Genomic DNA, 21,605 nt, shown 5'->3' on the forward strand with positions numbered 1-21,605 from the left:
CCAGCCCCACGTGCCACCACCTCCCAGAATCCCATAATCTAGCTGCCATCATTCTTACCAACTTGTTCCTCCAACAAAATTTAAGAGATCTGCTTTTCCATTTCTATCCTCTTTTCTCAGTGATGGATAGATATTTCAGGAACAAATAGGTCAGCTTTTGAAAAATTTCATTTCCTACCCCAAAATGAATTTTAAATGGAAAAGGACTAAGGGCTTTACCTTTTCATTTTATATTTTATATGTGCTTAAATTTTTGCTATGTCAATGTGATATGCCATCTTCCTATGAAGATTCACCATGCCTTTTTAGAAAAGGCAAAGCCCATAAAAGGAAATGAAATTGAGTTATTTGTAGTGAGATGGATGGACCTAGAGTCTGTCATACAGAGTGAAGTAAGTCAGAAGGAGAAAAACAAATACCGTATGCTAACACATATATATGAAATCTAGATGGACCTAGAGTCTGTCATACAGAGTGAAGTAAGTCAGAAGGAGAAAAACAAATACCATATGGTAACACATATATATGAAATCTAGATGGACCTAGAGTCTGTCATACAGAGTGAAGTAAGTCAGAAAGAGAAAAACAAATACCGTATGCTAACACATATATATGAAATCTAAAAAAAAAAAAAAATGGTTCTGAAGAACCTAGGGGCAGGACAGGAATGAAGACGCAGATGTACAGAATGGACTAGATAGCTAGTGGGAAGCAGCTGCACAGCACAGGGAGATCAGCTCGGTGCTTTGTGTCCACCTAGAGGGGTGGGATAGGGAGGATGGGAGGGAGACGCAAGAGGAAAGAGACATGGGGATATATGTATACGTATAGCTGATTCACTTTGTTATAAAGCAGAAACTAACACACCATTGTAAAGCAATTATACTCCAATAAAGATGTTAAAAAAAAAGAAAGAAAAGGCAAAGCCAAGAGGCTCTTCTCTTTAGAATGTTCCCAGTTAGTATGTCCTGTTCTTGAGGCTGGTGGGGTGGGCACCACCATCGATATTGGTACAACACGTACTGCCAAAGAGAAGGCTTGAGAAACTGGACAGTCTTTTAAGGCATTTTAATTTGTCTAAAGATTGGACAATGTTAGTGTTCTAGATTTTAGCTTACTAAGGCATAGACCTTTTTTCCAACTTAAATTTCACTCTGATAAGCTTTTGAATATTTAAGAGTGGTACAATTTGCATTTATAATCTTTTTTTCCTTTCTGAAAAATAAAGAGGTATACTCCTTCAGAATAGTAATTGCTTATATTCCTAGCCTCAGCTTCCCACCTTGAAATGACATAAACAAGTTTGAATCCTGCTAGGAACAAAAATTGAGAATAATGTTCTCCGATAATGATCTGATCAATTTACTTTTACCTACTATATGCTCCTACTGGAGTTATAAGCTACACTAGGTTAGGAAATACTATCCTTGGAAAAGAGTTTTATTTTCTTTTACATTTCATTTTCTTTATATATTCTTGAAACTGTAGCTATAGAAACAAGCCAAAAATATTAACTCATTTTAAGTCATCAGTAAAAGGATGGAGGAATCTAAGACTGGAAAAATAATGTCAACTCTACTATCTAGAACATGCCTTAAAATGTAGTCTTAAAAAAAAAAGACACTCATCGTTCTAATTGTCAAAATTAAGATTTAAGATGGAGGTGGAGAGAAGGGACTTAGGTGGGGCTTTGTGACTAACTCTGTCTGGGTCCCCTGCCATCCATACCTTGGATCGTAAAGGAGGAGAAGGGAAAGTAAGAAACAAGGGGGAGGGAGAAGACAGATGACAATTAAAGGCAAAAGGGATGTTGGCTGAGTGGATGTCACTTGGTAAATGTTGAGAAGCAAATCAAAAGAACCGGCACAAAGAAGAGTGCTGTCCATTCATTGGTCGTGTGTTTGTTTGTGTTGCTCTAGCACAGATCTGCAATCTCATCTCACATAACATTATATTTCCCCTCAGTGTGGTATAGTGGGGATGGTGTGGATCAGGAGTCAGGATGTGGGTGAAAATACTGGCTTCACGACTTAATACACATGAGCTTTTGAACTTATAATAAATAGGAGAATGAATGATGTATTCAAAGCAGAACTTCCTGGTCCTTGGAAGTCAGGAATTTTATGAATAAAAATACTCATTTTAATTTTACATAAAAATCGTGTCTCTATGGACAGTGTGTAAAATGATTTAATGAATATCTACTATGTTGCCAGGTCATAACTTGCAATGAATGAATGAACAAACTGCCCCCCGCATACACTCACACAAAACACAGACACACAGACACACACACACACAGCTCCCGTCTTCAATTTCTCTGCAATTCTTGAGAAATGAGACTTCCTATTCCAACTCAGTATCAGGGATAACATTACCTGAGGACAGATACTGAATCCAACTTAACTGACATCTCACATATTAAATACATTAAATAGTGACCTCATGCTACCTTGTTCCTTGTACTTTTTTTTATACAAAGTATTGTCTGACAATGAATGGTAATGACAAAAATACAATCTCAAAACAAATTTATAAAATGTATGATTATGTCAAGGACTGAATTATATTTAACTCCCAACAAAGGCTTTGGAGAATTTCTATAACTGAAGTATAAAAAAGGAAATAATTTAAAAGAATTTTAGACAACAGAATGGTCCTTGAAAATAATGCCTTAGTTTTCAAGATGGTTCCCTAATAAAGAAGATCTAAAAGAGCAAGAGAAGTTCAGTAGTAAGAAATATTTTGTACACAGTTTATTTTCTTACAGTTACTAGTTTTCTTTGCCTTGACCCAGTGGAATAGCCATAAATCACACCAAGGGAACTGAATTGTTTGCCGGTTGTGACAACTCACTTGGTTTATGCCAAAGTAGTCACATTTCGTTTCCAGAGTTTTTTAAGAATTCCTTAAACACACACATACAAACACACACACATGGCACACTTTGTAGAACAAATGCAAGTTATTGTTTTCTTTTACCACACAAACAAGGTCCTAAATCACGTGCTTATGTTTTAGCCTGATTTCATGGAATATGATAGTGATGGTTATGACACATGGGTAAAGACTTATAACATGCAACGGAGGCATTTTTATACAATTTAGGTAACTTTCAAGAGTAGAAAGAGTGTTCAGTTGGGGAATTAAGGATAAAGGAGCAGCAGCTACTCTGGGAAGGTTTTTTTGTGGCAATGGGAGAAGTACAAGAGAGCAAACCAACTCCAAGAAAATGTTGAAGCCTCTCCGGTGTCGTGTTTGGCAAGTTCCCAAATAGAGGCAATTTTTGGACTCAGAGCCCACTGCCTGAAATCCTGGCCGAGTCCCTAGGAGGAAAAAGACCCTGTAACATATCTATGTGGCTGACAGGGTCTTTGTGCTCAGGCCTGGTGTCAGGCCTCAGCCTCTGACATGGGAGAGCCAAGTTCAGGACATTGGACCACCAGAGACCTCATGGCAGCACGAAATATCAGTCGGTGAGAGCTCTCCCAGAGATCTCCGTCTCAACACTAAGACCCAGCTCCACCAAACGGCCAGCAAGCCCCAGTGCTGGACGCCCCATGCCAAACAACTAGGAAGATAGGAACACAACCCCACCTATTAGCAGAGAGGCTGTCTAAAATCATACTAAGTTCACAGACACCCCAAAACACACCACCAGATGCGGCCCTGCCCACCAGAAAGACAAGATCCAGCCCCACCCAGCAGAACACAGGCACCAGTCCCCTCCACGAGGAAGCCTGCACAAGCCACTGAACGAACCTCACCCACTGAAGTCAGACACCAAAAACAACGGGAACTATGAATCTGCAGCCTGCGAAAAGGAGATCCCAAACAAAGGTAAACAAAATGAGAAGACAGAGAAATATGCAGTAGATGAAGAAGCAAGGTAAAAACCCACCAGACCAAACAAAGGAAGAGGAAATAGGCAGTCTACCTGAAAAAGAATTCAGAGTAATGATAGTAAGATGATCCAAAATCTTGGAAATAGAATGGAGAAAATACAAGAAACGTTTAACAAGGACCTAGAAGAGCTAAAGAGCAAACAAACAATGATGAACAACACAATAAATGAAATTAAAAATTCTCTAGAAGGAATCAATAGCAGAGTAACTGAGGCAGAAAACGGATAAGTGACCTGGAAGATAAAATAGAGGAAATAACTACAGCAGAGCAGAATAAAGAAAAAAGAATGAAAAGAATTGAGGACAGTCTCAGAGACCTCTGGGACAACATTAAATGCACCAACATTCGAATTATAGGGGTCCCAGAAGAAGAAGAGAAAAAGAAAGGGTCTGAGAAAATATTTGAAGAGATTATACTTGAAAACTTCCCTAACATGAGAAAGGAAATAGTTAATCAAGTCCAGGAAGCACAGAGAGTCCCATACAGGATAAATCCAAGGAGAAGCACACCAAGACACATATTAATCAAACGATCAAAGTTAAATACAAAGAAAAAATCTTAAAAGCAGCAAGGGAAAAGCAACAAATAACATAGAAGGGAATCCCCATAAGGTTAACAGCTGATCTTTCAGCAGAAACTCTACAAGCCAGAAGGGAGTGGCAGGACATATTTAAAGTGATGAAAGGGAAAAACCTACAACCAAGATTACTCTACCCAGCAAGGATCCCATTCAGATTCGACAGAGAAATTAAAAGCTTTACAGACAAGCAAAAGTTAAGAGAATTCCGCACCCCCAAACCAGCTTTACAACAAATGCTAAAGGAACTTCTCTAGGCAGGAAACACAAGAGAAGGAAAAGACCTACAAAAACAAACCCAAAAGAATTAAGAAAAAGGTGATAGGAACATACATATTGATAATTATGTTAAATGTAAATGGATTAAACACTCCAACCAAAAGATACAGAGTGGCTGAATGGATACAAAAACAAGACCTGTATATATGTTATCTACAATAGACCCACTTCAGACCTAGGGACACATACTGACTGAAAGTGGGGGGATGGAAAAAAATATTCTATGCAAACGGAAATCAAAAGAAAGCTGGAGTAGCAATACTCATATCAGACAAGATAGACTTTAAAATAAAGACTGTTACAAGAGACAAAGAAAGACACTACATAATGATCAAGGGATCAATCCAAGAAGAAGATATAACAATTGTAAATATTTATGCACCCAACATAGAAGCACCTCAATACATAAGGCAAATGCTAACAGCCATACAAGGGGAAATAGACAGTAACACAATCATAGTAGGGGACTTTTAACACCCCACTTTCACCAATGGACAGATCATCCAAAATGAAAATAGATAAGGAAACACAAGCTTTAAATGACACATTAAACACGATGGACTTATTTGATATTTATAGGACATTCCATCCAAAAACAACAGAATACACTTCCTTCTCAAGTGCTCATGGAACACTCTCCAGAACAGACCATATCTTGGGTCACAGATCAAGCCTTGGTAAATTTAAGAAAATTGAAATCATATCAAGTAACTTTTCTGACCACAACGGTATGAGACTACATATCAATTACAGGAAAAAACTGTAAAAAATACAAACACATGGAGGCTAAACAATACACTACTAAATAATGAAGAGATTACTGAGGAAATAAAAAAATACCTAGGAAGAAATGACAGGGAAAACATGATGACCCAAAACCTCTGGGACACAGCAAAAGCAGTTCTAAGAGGGAAGTTTATAGCAATACAATCCTACCTCAAGAAACAAGAAAAATCTCAAATAAACAACCTAGCCTTACACCTAAAGCAATTAGAGAAAGAAGAACAAAAAAAGCCCAAAGATGGCAGAAGGAAAGAAATCATAAAGAACAGATCAGAAATAAATGAAAAAGAAATGAAAGAAACAATAACAAAGATCAATAAAACTAAAAGCTGGTTCTTTGAGAAGATAAACAAAATTGATAAACCATTAGCCAGACTCATCAAGAAAAAAAGGGAGAAGACTCAAATCAATAGAATTAGAAATGAAAAAGGAGAAGTAACCACTGACACTGCAGAAATACAAAGGATCATGAGAGATTACTACAAGCCAACTACTATATGCCAACAAAATGGACAACCTGGAAGAAATGGACAAATTCTTAGAAAAGCACAACCTTCCGAGACTGAACCAGGAAGAAATATAAAATACAAACAGATCAATCACAAGCAATGAAACTGAAACTGTGATTTAAAATCTTCCAACAAACAAAAACCCAGGACCAGATGGCTTCACAGGCAAATTCTATCAAACATTTAGAGAAGAGCTAACACCTATCCTTCTCAAACTCTTCCAAAATATTGCAGAGGGAGGAACACTCCCAAACTCATTCTATGAGGCCACCATCACCCTGATACCAAAACCAGACAAAGATGTCACAAAGAAAGAAAACTACAGGCCAATATCACTGATGAACATAGATGCAAAAATCTGCAACAGAATGCTAGCAAACAGAATCCAACAGCACATTAAAAGGATCATACATCATGATCAAGTGGGGTTTGCCCCAGGAATGCAAGGATTCTTCAACATATGCAAATCAATCAATGTGATACACCATATTAAGAAACTGAAGGATAAAAACCATACAATCCTCTCAATAGATGCAGAAAAAGCTTTCCACAAAATTCAACACCCATTTATGATAAAAACCCTCCAGAAAGCAGGCATAGAGGGAACCTACCTCAACATAATAAAGGCCATATATGACAAACCCACAGCCAACATCGTTCTCAGTGGTGAAACTGAAACCATTTCCTCTAACATCAGGAAGAAGACAAGGTTGCCCACTCTCACTGCTATTATTCAACATAGTTTTGGAAGGTTTAGCCACAGCTATCAGAGAAGAAAAAGAAATAAAAGGAATCCAAATCAGAGAAGAAGTAAAACTGTCACTGTTTGCAGATGACATGATACTATACATAGAGAATCCTAAGATGCTACCAGAAAACTACTAGGACTAATCAATGAATTTGGTAAAGTAGCAGGATACAAAGTTAATGCACAGGGGCTTCCCTGGTGGCGCAGTGGTTGAGAATCTGCCTGCCAATGCAGGGGACACGGGTTCGAGCCCTGGTCTCGGAGGATCCCACATGCCGTGGAGCAATTAGGCCCATGAGCCACAACTACTGAGCTTGCGCGTCTGGAGTCTGTGTTCCACAACAAGAGACGCCGTGACAGTGAGAGGCCCGCGCACCGCGGTGAAGAGTGGCCCCCGCTTGCCGCAACTAGAGAAAGCCCTCGCACAGAAACGAAGACCCAACACAGCCAAAAATAAATAATAAATAAATAATAATAAATAAATTAAAAAAAAAATTAATGCACAGAAATCGCTTGCATTCCTATACACTAACGACGAAAAATCTGAAAGAGAAATCAAGGAAACACTCCCATTTACCACTGCAACAAAAAGAATAAAATACATAGGAATAAACCTACCTAAGGAGACAAAAGACCTGTATGCAGAACTATAAGACAGTGATGAAAGAAATTAAAGATGATACAAACAGATGGAGAGATATACCATATTCTTGGACTGGAAAAATCAACATTGTGAAAATGACTATACTACCCAAAGCAATCTACAGATTCAATGCAATCCCTATAAAACTACCAATGGCATTTTTCACAGAATTAGAACAAAAAATTTCACAATTTGTATGGAAACACAAAAGACTCCGAATAGCCAAAGCAATCTTGAGAAAGAAAAACGGAGCTGGAGGAATCAGGTTCCCTGACTTCAGACTATACTACAAAGCTAAAGTAATCAAGACAGTATGGTACTGGCACAAAAACAGAAATATAGGTCAGTGGAACAGGATAGAAAGCCCAGAGATAAACCCACACACATGTGGTCACCTTATCTTTGATAAAGGAGGCAAGAATATACAATGGAGAAAAGACAGCTTCTTCAATAAGTGGTGCTGGGAAAACTGGACAGCTACACGTAAAAGAATGAAATTAGAACACTCCCTAACACCAAACACAAAAATAAACTCAAAATGGATTAAAGACCTAAATGTAAGGCCAGACACCATCAAACTCTTAGAGGAAAACATAGGCAAAACACACTATGACATAAATCACAGCAAGATCCTTTTTGACCCACTTCCTAGAGAAATGGAAATAAATACAAAATTAAACAAATGGGACCTAATGAAACTGAAAAGCTTTTTCACAGCAAAGGAAGCCATAAACAAGATGAAAAGACAACCCTCAGAATGGGAGAAAATATTTGCAAACGAAGCAATGGACAAAGGATTAATCTCCAAAATATACAAGCAGTCCATGTAGCTCAATATCAAAAAAACAAACAACCCAATCCAAAAATGGGCAGAAGATCTAAATAGACATTTCTCTGAAGAAGATATACAGATTGCCAACAAACACATGAAAGGATGCTCAACATCACTAATCATTAGAGAAATGCAAATCAAAACTACAATGAGGTATCACCTCACACCAATCAGAATGGCCATCATCAAAAAATCTACAAACAATAAATGCTGGAGAGGGTGTGGAGAAAAGGGAACACTTTTGCACTGTTGATGGGAATGTAAATTGATACAGCCACTATGGAGAACAGTATGGAGGTTCCTTAAAAAACTAAAAATAGAACTACCACACGACCCAGCAAGCCCACTACTGGGCATATACCCTGAGAAAACCATAATTCAAAAGGAGTCATGTACCACAATGTTCATTGCAGCACTATTTACAATAGCCAGGACATGGAAGCAGCCTAAGTGTCCATCAACAGATGAATGGATAAAGAAGAGGTGGCACATATATACAATGGAATATTACTCAGCCAGAAAAAGAAAGGAAATTGAACTATTTGTAGTTAGATGGATGGACCTAGAGTCTGTCATACAGACTGAAGTAAGTCAGAAAGAGAAAAACAAATACCGTACGCTAACACATATATATGGAATCTAAAAAAAAAAAGAAAAAATGGTTCTGATGAACGTAGGGGCTGGACAGGAATAAAAATGCAGACATAGAGAATGGACTTGAGGACATGGGGAGTGGGAAGGGTAAACTGAGACGAACTGAGAGAGTAGCATTGACATATACATACTACCAAATGTAAAATAGATAGCTAGTGGGAAGCAGCTGCATAGCACAGGGAGATCAGCTTGGTGTTTTGTGACTACCTAGAGGGGTGGGATAGGGAGGGTGGGAGGGAGACTCAAGAGGGAGGGGATATGGGGATATATGTATAGTTATAGATGATTCACTTTGTTATACAGTAGAAACTAACACAACATTTTAAGCAATTATACTCCAATGAAGATGTTAAAAAAAAAAAGAGTAAAAAGATATTAGACAATGGGAGGAAATGTATAAAAATGCTAACGATGGTTATCTCTGGGGGGTGAGGATTATGGGTGACTGTTAATTATTAGCTTATGCTTTCATGTATTTCTAGTAGTCAGCAATAAACATGTATTGCTTATAAAATTTGAAAGAAAACAATAAATGTCTTTAAAAGTGAAAAAAAGATTAAAGCTATAAATTAATGGACCAGATCAAGGTATGCAAATATTACACAAACCCGCTATATCATCTTCTTGTACAAATTCACTGTATCATTTTTCATATAAAATATATATTTAATACATAGAAATGACTAGAAGAACAAGTGCTGTGAGTTTATTTTCTGCTTTAAGAAGCACCAAAGAACCAAATTCTTTCTAAATATTGTGATAGAAAAAAAATTGTTCCCTGCAAAGGTATAAGCCCAGATCTGATTTATAAATTGAGATGATCTGGTTATTAATTTACATTTTAAGGACTATATTTAAATCATTTCTGCAGTTCCAGGAGGACTTTTGCTTAGTCTACTGCATTATCCATAATTTAGCATAGTTATGTGTGTTTGAAATCCTTTTGTTTTTGGGGATTTGATTTATTAAACCTCAGTTACATACAAATAATGATATGTGTCATAAAACTTCTCTAACATTTAATAAGATAGCGAAGCTACCATTTTAATAAGACTAGTATGACTAAAAAGAAGAAAAAATTTCCAAGATAAAAAGCAGAACTACAACAGCTATGGAGATAGTTCTCATAGCTACAAATCAGTGATGGTTAAATTAATCGCATGGAACAAAATATTGATATTTACTGTTGTCTACAGGAGGTACCTTAGAAATGAAGCCTGCAGGACAGCCCATAAATTCACAGCTCTGCTCTTAATGTCACCTCTCCCCTCCCTACCCGCTTCTACTCTGTCCTGTAAAATTGCTCCCAGACATAGCTGATCATTGTGTTCTCTTGGTCAAAGCTTCGCTATAGCTCTCTGTTCCTCACAGACTCAAGTCCATTCTTCTTAGCTCTGCTTTGAACGCCCTTTATCACCTGGAATGGAACAACTAAACAAGCTGCACTTCCTAAATTCTGCTAGGTTTGTAGACTGCCTGCGGATCCTGGAGTTAGTTCTCCCATGTCAGCGTCAGCGTGTTCCTGCTGTTCCTTTTGGCCTCGAGCATCTCCCAAAGGGTTGAGTGGTGATGCCCTTTCTCTGCTTGACCCCAGTCTCACCTGGTTCTTGAAACCTTTTGCGACCACACTCACTGAGTTAGCCACTCCCTCCCCAGGTTTTCCTTCTATACTATCCTAATCATAGCTTTATATTATACTAAGATATAATACTAGGACTCATTGTATGGGTACCACTGTCTTCCACTAGAAGAGGAGTTTCTGAAGGGCAGAAGAGGTTGCCATGTCTATTTCAGCCTCCCTGGCCCTTCCCTGGCACACAGCAGGCACTTAGCAAATGCTCATGGACGAAACTGCTGAAAGGCAGGAACAGCACACACAGTAATTTCTTTACGGTAAATAAAGATCTAGGTTCTGTTGAAAAAATTAAGAATGTAACTACAACCTCACAGACTAATATCTAGAATCTTCCATCATGATATAAATATTTATGACTGTTTTGGTGTGTTTCCAACTTGGTTCTAAGTAAATGGTAATAGTAGAAATTTCTTGAAATTTTTCATCTGCTGAGTCTTTATTTGAGAAGTTCATTTTGGTCCCTTCCCAAGGCTATTTTCTTCCTCTCTTAGCCCAACCTGTTCATTAATGTAGGCTGATTCATAAACACATTTAAATAAGAGAGAAAAAATTATATTTCTTTCTGTAAGAAGGGAAGCGTAACCGAGCAGGACACTGTGAGGTCTTCCCGGAATAAACTCCCACCCATGTCGTCCACCTGCCTTTTGTCTGTAGAAAAACTTTAGCCAAAGAATAAATTTAATCAGAGAAGTGAGAAAATGCAGAAAGAAAGGAAAACAGGCAAGCAAGACAAAATAATAATACTTTAGCCATTAAACAAAGTCAAGGACCTTTAGTTCTTCCCCAAGGACTACAGATGATATTCTGAGCCATGTCCTTTGAGCTGTTTTGCAGATACTGAAACACCCACCAGGTGGGAGAAGTTAACTGTACGCTGCCCACAAAGCACATAGACCCCAGACTGGCTGGAACCAGAAGGTTGATAATTCTGACTCCCAGTTACCTCACCACCAACCAATCAGAAGAATGTCCATGAGCTGATCACGCCGTGCTCCTTGAACACTATAAGACTCCTCACTACCCCCTCCCGGGTGGGACACACTATCTTGAGGGCAGTAGCCCACTGTGGTCCCCTTGGCCTGGCAAAGCAATAAAGCTATTTCTTTCTACTTCACCCAAAACTCTGTCTCTGAGTTTCTATTTGGCACCAGTGAACAAAGGCCAAGTTTTGGCAACAGAAGGAGTTTAATGAATTCAGAGGGAAGTGAAATATTCATCATATTTTGAAAGATCTTGCTTTGTCATTCACATGATAAACTCTGAAAAGTGGGAAAACTCTAAACCTGGTTTCAACTGGACTGAGAAAAACCGATTAGGCTACATGAAACACTTTCTAAATCAGATGTCCTCCTTTTTGCTTCCTGTGATGTGGCCAATCCTGGAGGGCAGCAGAAGCAGCACCGGTCAAGCCTCTGTGGGTGTGAACTTGGCCAGATGACCTACAGAGGGGACCCGTGAACCGACACTCGTCTGGTTTCTTCATCTGACTTTTCATCAAATGAAGCTGAACGCTCACATATCAGTATCCTTCATCCTTACGTCAAACATCATGAATATATAATTATGTTACTATGTTATTCAGAGAGAATTTTAACTGATGGAACTTAGCAGTTAAATGTCTACAATTGATTCCATATGTCTACAATTGATACAATTGATACAATATGTCTACAATTGATACAATTGATACAATATGTCTACAATTGATACAATTGATACAATATGTCTACAATTGACACAGTTGATACAATATGTCTACAATTGACACAATTGATACAATATGTCTACAATTGACACAATTGATACAATATGTCTACAATTGATTCTGAGGCACTTCCTTCCACGATTTTCATTAGGAGCAATGACACTCTTTACAAGTCAAGGATGCTAAGAAAGGAAAACTACTTGTAACAGCTGCATATAACTGAAATAGAAAAATCAGGTAAGAAGGGTCAGAAGTGCTTATAGTTTTAGCTTTGCAAGAGTTATATTTCTGCTGGTGGGGCAGGAGGTTTCTGAAGGATAATAGAATTTAAGAGGTTATAAAATGGACGTCTCAAAAGTGGGGTTTAGAGAACTGTAAATTTGACTTACGGAGGAGCCTACCCAGAGAAATCATGTCAAAAGATCATTATTTCGTGACCTTGAGGAAAAGCAAAATTGTCAGAGGGTTTCCTATTCCTGCCCATGAATGCACACTGATATTTGTGGAGGCCAACTCTCTTTATCTCCCTTTATGCATGCCCATTCACACAAACACACACACACACCCCTCTCAAGACTGCAGGCTGAGAGCACTGTTATAAATATTCATGAGGTCATTATTATTAATGTCACCAAGGCGATTCTGTTCCTTCTCCAGTAGAGACTGGTTCTTATACCTAGAAACTGATCAACTGTAAGAGAAATGGCAGCTTTGAGGCAGCCAAGCTGAAGCAATTCTGTACATTTTACTTTTGAAATATAGATTATTTGACTAGGTTTTTTTTTTTTTAATTTTTTTAATTAATTTATTTATTTATTTATTTATTTATTTTTGGCTGTGCTGGGTCTTTGGTTCGTGCGAGGGCTTTCTCCAGTTGCGGCAAGTGGGGGCCACTCTTCATCGCGGTGCGCGGGCCTTTCACTATCGCGGCCCCTCCCGTCGCGGGGCACAGGCTCCAGAAGCGCAGGCTCAGCAGCCGTGGCTCACGGGCCCAGCCGCTCCGCGGCATGTGGGATCCTCCCAGACCAGGGCTCGAACCCGTGTCTCCTGCATTAGCAGGCAGATTCTCAACCACTGCGCCACCAGGGAAGCCCCTTGACTAGGTATTTTAAATCACACCCATCCTATCATTAAGCTTAACCGGCAGAGATTTCCCACTTTGGTACAACGTACAACATCCTTGGAAACACGGTTTCTAGAGTCTGGAAGACGTATACCTTGATTATTACATTCTTTTCTGAGAGCAAAAACTAAACAAAACATCTAAAACATCTCAAGAGATTTCTGGGTGATGAGTTTTGTAAGAAGGCATTGGGAGATAATTACAACACATTTGCTACTTTTATTATTTAAAAAAGACATTTCACACCACAGTCCTTATTAAAGAGCTATTTTCAAGAAATACAGGCTCTTGCAGTCACATCGAAAATTTTTAAAAAATAATAATAGCTACTGGAGACAGTTAACTAGATCCCTATGTATTTGTCATAGACTCTTCTTCTAACCAATTGGTCTGCCTGGTTATTCAAGATGCATGATATATCACAACAAGGGAAATGACTGTTAACTATTGTTTTCAATCAAAGAAAACTATTTTTGGTTGCAATGAAAATGTTTATTTTTTTGCCTAAGACCTAGGAAAACATGTTAAATAAGTCAAATACTGGGGTAGGTAGAGGACAGTGGAAGATGCATATACCTCCTCAGTACCTCATTAGAAATGATCTTCGCCAGCTTCTTGCACTCTGTGGCCATATCAGTATTCCAGAACACTCTGATCCTTAGCAAAACAGCAATTAAAGTTACAGAAACAAAAAGCACCTCTTGACAGAGGGAGGTAGCAACGACACGGGACTCACCTTAGGCATCCAGTGGCATTTCGCAGCACCTGTGAGGAATGCAGCTGTATTTTCCGATCGTCCTGAAGAGGTGAATTTTCCCAGCCCGAGTGGGGGATGATCACGGCATTGGTCAACACGGCCAGGGTGTCCTGTATGATCGGCATTTTGAGTGCATCGCAAGACGAAAGGTTCCAAAGGACTCCTGCAAGATACACACAAACAGAGCTTTTGGATGGCCACTGTTTTCCCCAGTTAAGAGCACAGGCAGGAGGGACAAAGATGATGTAAGCACGTGTGCTAGGGCATGCCCTTCATTTTAGAGTATCTGTGTGAAGCCATTACAAAAGTGCTGTGAAAATCTGACAAGTAGGCAGAGGAACTGTAACATGATTATCTTTGTTCCATCGTGGAGAGTAACTGAGGTTGAGAGCGCTGATGGAATTGAGGATACCAACCAGGCCTCCTGTCACAATTAGTACAATGGACCCAAGTACCCAAATTCTAACCAAGACCAAAGAGCTGTGAAAGTTATCTGAAATGGACTAGTAAGGCATCTGAAATAGACTAGTGAGACATCTTTGTTTTATCCAGGACCTCAATATGCACCTGTGGTCTGTTTGATTCACTTAGTTTCCGTATAGAACGAGCCATCATTGTGCAGGACCTTACGAGAATCTAGTATCAGGTCTGATGATAACAAGCTCAACACAAAATGTAAATTTACTGTCACCTGTGACCTTCTGAAAGCTCTTCTCTGAAAACAATGCTCACGGAGGACCTACAAATTGTTAACAAAGAGAGCAGGAGAAAGGGGAGGGTGTGTCAACAATAGGCAAAGAGACTTTAAAGTGGGATTAACTTTAGAAAAGGCCTTAAGAATTACAAATATGTTATAATATCATTTGAAGATGCTTTTAAAATAATTACTTTTTGTTGTTCAAAACTGTACACCTAAAGGTAAAAAAAAAACTACAACAAAGAATAATATTCTCTTTTCGTATGAAAGAAAGACTGCATTTCCCTCAAGACTAACCTAAATAGACACCATCACTGCAGATACTGAGAATAAAATATCATAGTCGTCTTTAGAAACACAACTTCCACTTTACTTGTTTAATAAGCTTTCAATAGATTTTAAAATGAGGTTGTGTTTCATTTATCATGTTATGAATAAACAGAACTCACTTATTTCTGAAATTTGTTTTATTAGTTTCTTGCGTTGCATATGTTGAACTATCCAAAGGCATTAATAATACTAACCTGAAAGTTAATGATATTTGCTTGTTAATAACTAAAATAACAGTTTTAAATCAGCTCTATAAAAATATGTGACTTTAGAGACAAACTTTTCCACTGGTCTTTCAAAAGAACATTTGCTGGGAATTTTATTTAGGTAAATGCAAAGGAAACAAAATGGTTTTGGTGCTGAGAATGTATGAATCAGTCCTTCGGTACAGGGGGTTGGACTGAGGGCGAATCCTGTCTGCCTGTTTTTGTAAATAAAGTTTTATTGGAACATGACCCTGCCTGTTCATTTACATATTATCTATGGCTGTTTCTGTCCTACAAGGGAAAAGCTGAGATTTTGTGACAGAGACAGTATGGCTCACAAGCCTAAACAATTTACTGTCTGGCCTTTTACAGAAAAATCTTGTGCACCTCTGTGTTAGTATGTGGATCATTTTCTATACATTTCTGTGTGCATGTTTACATTGCCATTAGTACCCTAAATTGACTGTATAAAAAAATGCTTATTGGTACACAGAAGTTGCTCAAAATATATTCTGACTTGGACAGATGTGAAATGCTAGGAGTATTATCATATGCATTTATTTTGAAGTAAATAATATATGAAGCTTTTTTTTTTATTCATCCCATTAGGAAACGTTTTACTGAATTTTGGGAAATCAAAATAGTCAAAATGAATACTTTCATTCACTTGGAGTCTCACAACAGTATTCTTTTTCCTAGTAAAATAATCAGTTTTCAGTTTAAAAAAAGCACATTTAGGACTCTTCTGGTGGCGCAGTGGTTAAGTGTGTCCCCCAATGCAGGGGACACAGATTCGAGCCCTGGTCTGGGAAGATCTCACATGCCGTGGAGCAACTAAGCCCGTGCACCACAACTACTGAGCCCATGCTCTAGAGCCCACAAGCCACAACTACTGAGTCTGTGCACCATAACTACTGAAGCCCGTGTGCCTAGAGCCCTTGCTCCGCAACAAGAGGAACCACCATGATGAGAAGCCCGTGAATCGCAACAAAGAGTAGCCACTGCTGGCCGCCGGCGTGCAACAACAAAGACCCAAGGCAGCCAAAAAAAAAAAAGCTTTGTTAGAAAAAAAAGCACATTTAAATGAAATTACTATTTACACCATATATGAGGATAACTTTTAAAAATATCACATTAAAGGGTTTGTGTCTGTTTTTCTTTTTTTAACTAAGGTATAGCTGACTTACAATATTTGCATTAGTTTCAGGTGTACATCAAAGTGATTCACTTATATATATGTATTTTTTCTGATTCTTTTCCATTATAGGTTATTCTGTTTTTCTAAGTACACAACACACCTATGCAGACACAAAACGATTTTTTTTATTCCTAAATCCTGATTTGAAAATGCCAATACATGAAAATTGAGGCTTGTAAATGTTTTAAAATATGGGTGGCATATTTTGCTATAAAATACATTTCCTCTAAAGACTAAATAGTAAAAGACTTTTGCATTTTTCCATGCAATGAATTTAAAAGAATCTAAAGGCATTCTATGATAATAAAGCAATTTTTACTGTTTCCTAACAAACAGAAAAGAGGTAGGAAAGGAAGGGGGAAAATCAAGAAAACGTAAAGGCCTAATCTAATATCTGACGAGAAGTGAAAAGGATGGGAAAGAAGATGGCATTTCAGGTAACTCTTTATCGGGCTGTTCTCTTCATTACCTTTCTCATTAATTCATTAATCAGTGTAACCTAATTCCGAATCAGGCATGGAGAGAAGTTTCCTATTCACATTCCCTCTGCCTTTCCAGACAGCTCCATCTGTGTTTCACATTCCAGTGAACTTACCACAGTGCTTGACCCAAATCTCTGAACTTCCTATCCCAGTTTCTATCTGCAGCCCACGTGTGCTTCCTGGACTTACAAGAACCGCAGCGGATCTCTGGTCAGGGGCAGCTTTACCACGTCTGCTTGGATGAGGACTGACTGGGTCAAGTGGATGCAACGTGGCAGGATTTCTTTTGGGGGAGTTCAGCAGATCAGTTAGTTGCAGGGTGCCCTCCAAACCTGGAGTTTTGGTTAGATTATCTGGACACAGAGACAAGCTTGAGTGTAGAATCAGCAGTCTCTGCGGACGCTGAGATAAGGGTGGGTATGTCTGGCAGGAGTCAAAAGTGGGAAACAGCTAGGAAGCCTACACCTGCCTTGCCAGACACACACACACACACACACTCACATCTACGCACACACACATTCACACACTCACACACACATCCACACACACCCCACACTCACATCTACACACACACTCACACACACACACACCCCACACTCATATCTACACACACACAATTCACACACACACATCTGTGCACACACACTCACATCCACACACACATCTACGCACACATACACAATCTACGCACACACACACTCACATCTACGCACACACATTCACACATACACACACCCCACACACATCTACACACACACATTCACACACTCACACACATATACTCACACATACATACACACACACTCACACAACATATTTACACATACACACATTCATACATATACAAACTCACACACATACACTGACACACACACACACACACATCCATTAGTCCCCGACGAAGAGAGAGAGATTAGTGGAGAAAAACGGCCATATCTAGGCATTCTCTGTGAACAGAGGAGAAATAGGTGTTTTGCTCAAATTTCTCTTCACTCCTCCCTCTCCTTCCTCTGGGGCGGTTTTCTGACGTTCCCTTCAGATGCAGGAGCCCGATCCTTCCGCCCGAGCGAGGGCTGCACTTTGTGCCTCGCTTCTGGCCAGCAGAATGCGGAGGGGGGAACAGAGCGACTTCTGAGACGAGGTCAGAGAAGAGGCGCGGCGGCTCCCGCCCAGCTGTGTGTGGGGTTGCCTGTTGCAGGGGCGCCTGCTGCACCCTGTGAGGACCCTCAAGCGGTACGAGAAGCGGCCTGTGGGGAGAGGAGCGCAGGCCTCCGCCAGCAGCCAGCGGGGAGCCGTCTTGGAAGTGGACCCTCCGGCCCGAGTCAAGCCTTCGGAGGATACAGCCGCCCCCGCGTGGGGCCCTGCCACTCCTGGGTTCGCTCAGACACTGTATGGGATAAACGCCTGTTGTTTTAAATTGTTAAATGGAGGGGGGGGGGATAATTTGTTATGCAGCAATGGTAATTAACGTCCCTTCCTTTCCCTTCCCTCTCCTTTCCCTCTGTCTGCTGGACTCTTTTTCCTTGACAGCACTTTTTCCTAGTTACACCTCTCATTCTGACTTAGATTCACTGCTTTTCTCCTTCCCTACAAGCCCTCCATCCCCTCCTAAAGTCTACTGGGAGAGTACAGGAGATACAGGAAGGGAATCCAGCTCAACCTTGTAACTAAATTTAAAATGCATTTTAATTTAGGTGACAAATGATGTTTAACTTTTAAAAAGGTATCCCTCTTCATGTTTGTGACTACGAGATGGCCAAACACTTTCTTTAATTTGGAATAAGCTTGTATTAGTTTCCTACTGCTGCCGTAACAAGTTACTGCAAGTGTAGTGCTTAAAATAAGGCACATTTGTTATCTTACAGTTCTGGAGGTCTTAAGTCTATAATGGACCAGCAGGCAGGGCTCCTTCTGGAGGCTCCAGGGGAGAATTTCCTTGTCTTTTTAAGCATCTAAAGGCTGCCCCCGCTCCATGGCTGGAAGCCTGCATCACTCCAACCTCAGCATCCATGATCAAACCCTCTTCTCTGACTGACCCTCCTCCCTTCCTGTTACAAGGACACCTGTGATTACATTGAGCCTGGCTAGATAATCCAGGATAACCTCCTGCATTTCAAGATCCTTAACTTAATCCCATCTGCACAGTCCCTTTTACCACGGAAGATAACATTCACAGGCTCTGAGATTTAGGACTGTGGACATCTTCGGGGGGCCATTGTTCAGTCTACCACACATCCCTTAAAATATTCTGTCATGCTAAAAATAAAATTAAACTTCTGACTGTAGTTTCATGATCAGGCCCTTTTCCCTCATTCTCTAAATTCATTTTGAATCAGATCCTTCGGTTCATTCATTTACCCAGTCTGCTCATATTGAGGACCAAGCTCTGTTGGATACAGTGGGAACATTAGTGAACAAAACAAAAAGTCCCTGCCCTCATGGCTCTGCCATCGCTGCAACTCATTACGCTCTTGTCATTGTCGCCTTATTTCTTCTCCCTGGACAACAAGCTCGTTGGTAACTCACATTTCTCGGACTTGCTGCTCTCTCAGTCTGGAACACTCTCCAAGGCTGATTGATCCTTCTTTCTGTTCACATATACCTTAAATGTGCTAAACTCGGAGAAGCTTTTTTGGATCCGTCTCAACTACCTTCCCAGACTCTTGCTCTCTGATCTCCTATTTTAATTTTCAGCAGAGATCATATCACCATCTCATATTTCCCATGCTTTTTCTTTTTCCCCCCAGTTTTATGCAGATGTTCTCGACAGGCAGCACTGTGTGAATTTAAGGTGTCCAGCATAATGATCCGACTTCTACACACCATGAAATGAGGACCACGATAGGTTTAGTGAACATCCAACATCTCGTAAAGACACAACATTAACAAAATAGAAAAAAAATATTTTATTGTAATGAGAACTCTTAGGATTTAGCCTCTTAACAACTTCCACATATAACGTACAGTAGTGTTAACTACATTTATCATGTTGTATGTTATAACCCTAGTACTTATAACTGGAAGTTTGTATCTTTTGACTGCCTTCATCCAATTCCCCCTTCTCCCATCCTCTGCCGCTGGTAACCACAAATCTGATCTTCTTCTATGAGTTTGTTTTTGAAATATCATTGACCTACAACACTATGTTAGTTCTTGTTATACAACATAGTGATTTGATATTTCCATACATTTTGAAATGATCACCATAAGCCTAGTTGTCGTCTATCACCATACAAAAATATTACGTAATTATTGACTACATTCTCGACACTGTACGTTTCATACCTGCGGCTCATTTATTTTGTAACTGAAAGTTCGTATCTTTCACCCTCTCCCTCACCTATTTCTCTCCTTCCCCCAGCCCCCCGTTCCCATGCTTTTTCATTACTTGCTTTTCTATCATTCGCTCACTGCTCTTCCCCACAAGGTCCCAGCCAAGACAAGAAGGCAAGGACCCTGAGTGTTCAGAGCATACAGAACACGTACAGCACACAGAATATGCTCTGACACACACTAGGTGCTCACCTAATCGGTGTTAAATGATTACAGGAATTAATAATTGGCTGATATGACCTTTATAGGATGATGCGTGCTCCAAGCAGTGAACATTTTTAAAGTATTCTACTGTTAGCAAAATGAAGTAATGATTTGAAAGAATAAAATAGCAGATGCGAGATGTAATGTTAAAAAGTAACAAATCCCAATGAGAACACAAAAATGTTATTTACATGGAAGTATAACCCTTGACTTTATAGAAATTCTACTTTTAGCGAGTAGAGAAAAATTTTTATCACTAAAAAACATTGATCAGTTTAGCATTAGAAGGCTTATTTCTAGTGCATCATTTGGGCAATTTTCTTATATTAATTCCCTGATAATTCTACATTAGCCAAGGTAATACTAAAATTTCAATTTGTGGAAAAACTGTGGAATAAACTGAATTCACAGTGGTACTCAGCATCCGTAACAAGCCAGCTCATTTATTCTTACCTGAAAGTAACATAAATATGTTTTAGTATTATGGATGATGGTCACTAGCAAATGTTAATTTACCTGATGAAAATATGCTAATTTCTTCCAGATTTTAATCTGTAATAAAATTGTTTTATAGCATCTTTCCTCTAATTATATGTATTCAATAACTTTCCTTTATCAGTATAAAATTACTGCTGCTCCAAACATAATTCTGACAGTAGGTTTCGTTGAGAAGACATTTAAATAACTAGTTATGTATGCTAGATATATTTCAAATATAGTTTATTTTTATTTCAGGCACAGGACGGCTTCTTCCTTGAGATCATCCATATGCACGAGCAGTAACTGGTTTATTAAAATTTCTTTAATAAAATCTTAATTACTTTCATTGGATCCTTTACTCTGTTTTAATAGAGGGTAATTGTGGGGCTTTTCTTCCTAAAAGAGATAAAGACTATATTTAAAAAAAGGAATTCAGATTGACCACAAAAAAGGATTTTAATAATTGCAAGTCTTAAATCATGATAAAATCAAACATTGCCTTTTGGCTATGTAAGACTTTCCT

General features: G+C 39.1%; 1 protein-coding gene across 4 annotated transcripts in view; it reads right to left on the reverse strand.

Annotated features, from left to right (window-relative positions):
* CTNND2 (catenin delta 2) overlaps positions 1-21,605 on the reverse strand; it is a 953,172-nt gene that overhangs the window by 173,076 nt on the left and 758,491 nt on the right. For all 4 annotated transcript variants that reach the window (XM_057541331.1, XM_057541330.1, XM_057541332.1 and 1 more), the window contains one exon: positions 14,132-14,315. In XM_057541331.1, the coding sequence (XP_057397314.1) occupies positions 14,132-14,315 (184 nt within the window). The remainder of the gene's footprint in view (positions 1-14,131; positions 14,316-21,605) is intronic.

This window comes from Balaenoptera acutorostrata, chromosome 2 (assembly GCF_949987535.1).
Source record: "Balaenoptera acutorostrata chromosome 2, mBalAcu1.1, whole genome shotgun sequence".
In the NCBI taxonomy this organism is placed as follows: domain Eukaryota; kingdom Metazoa; phylum Chordata; class Mammalia; order Artiodactyla; family Balaenopteridae; genus Balaenoptera; species Balaenoptera acutorostrata.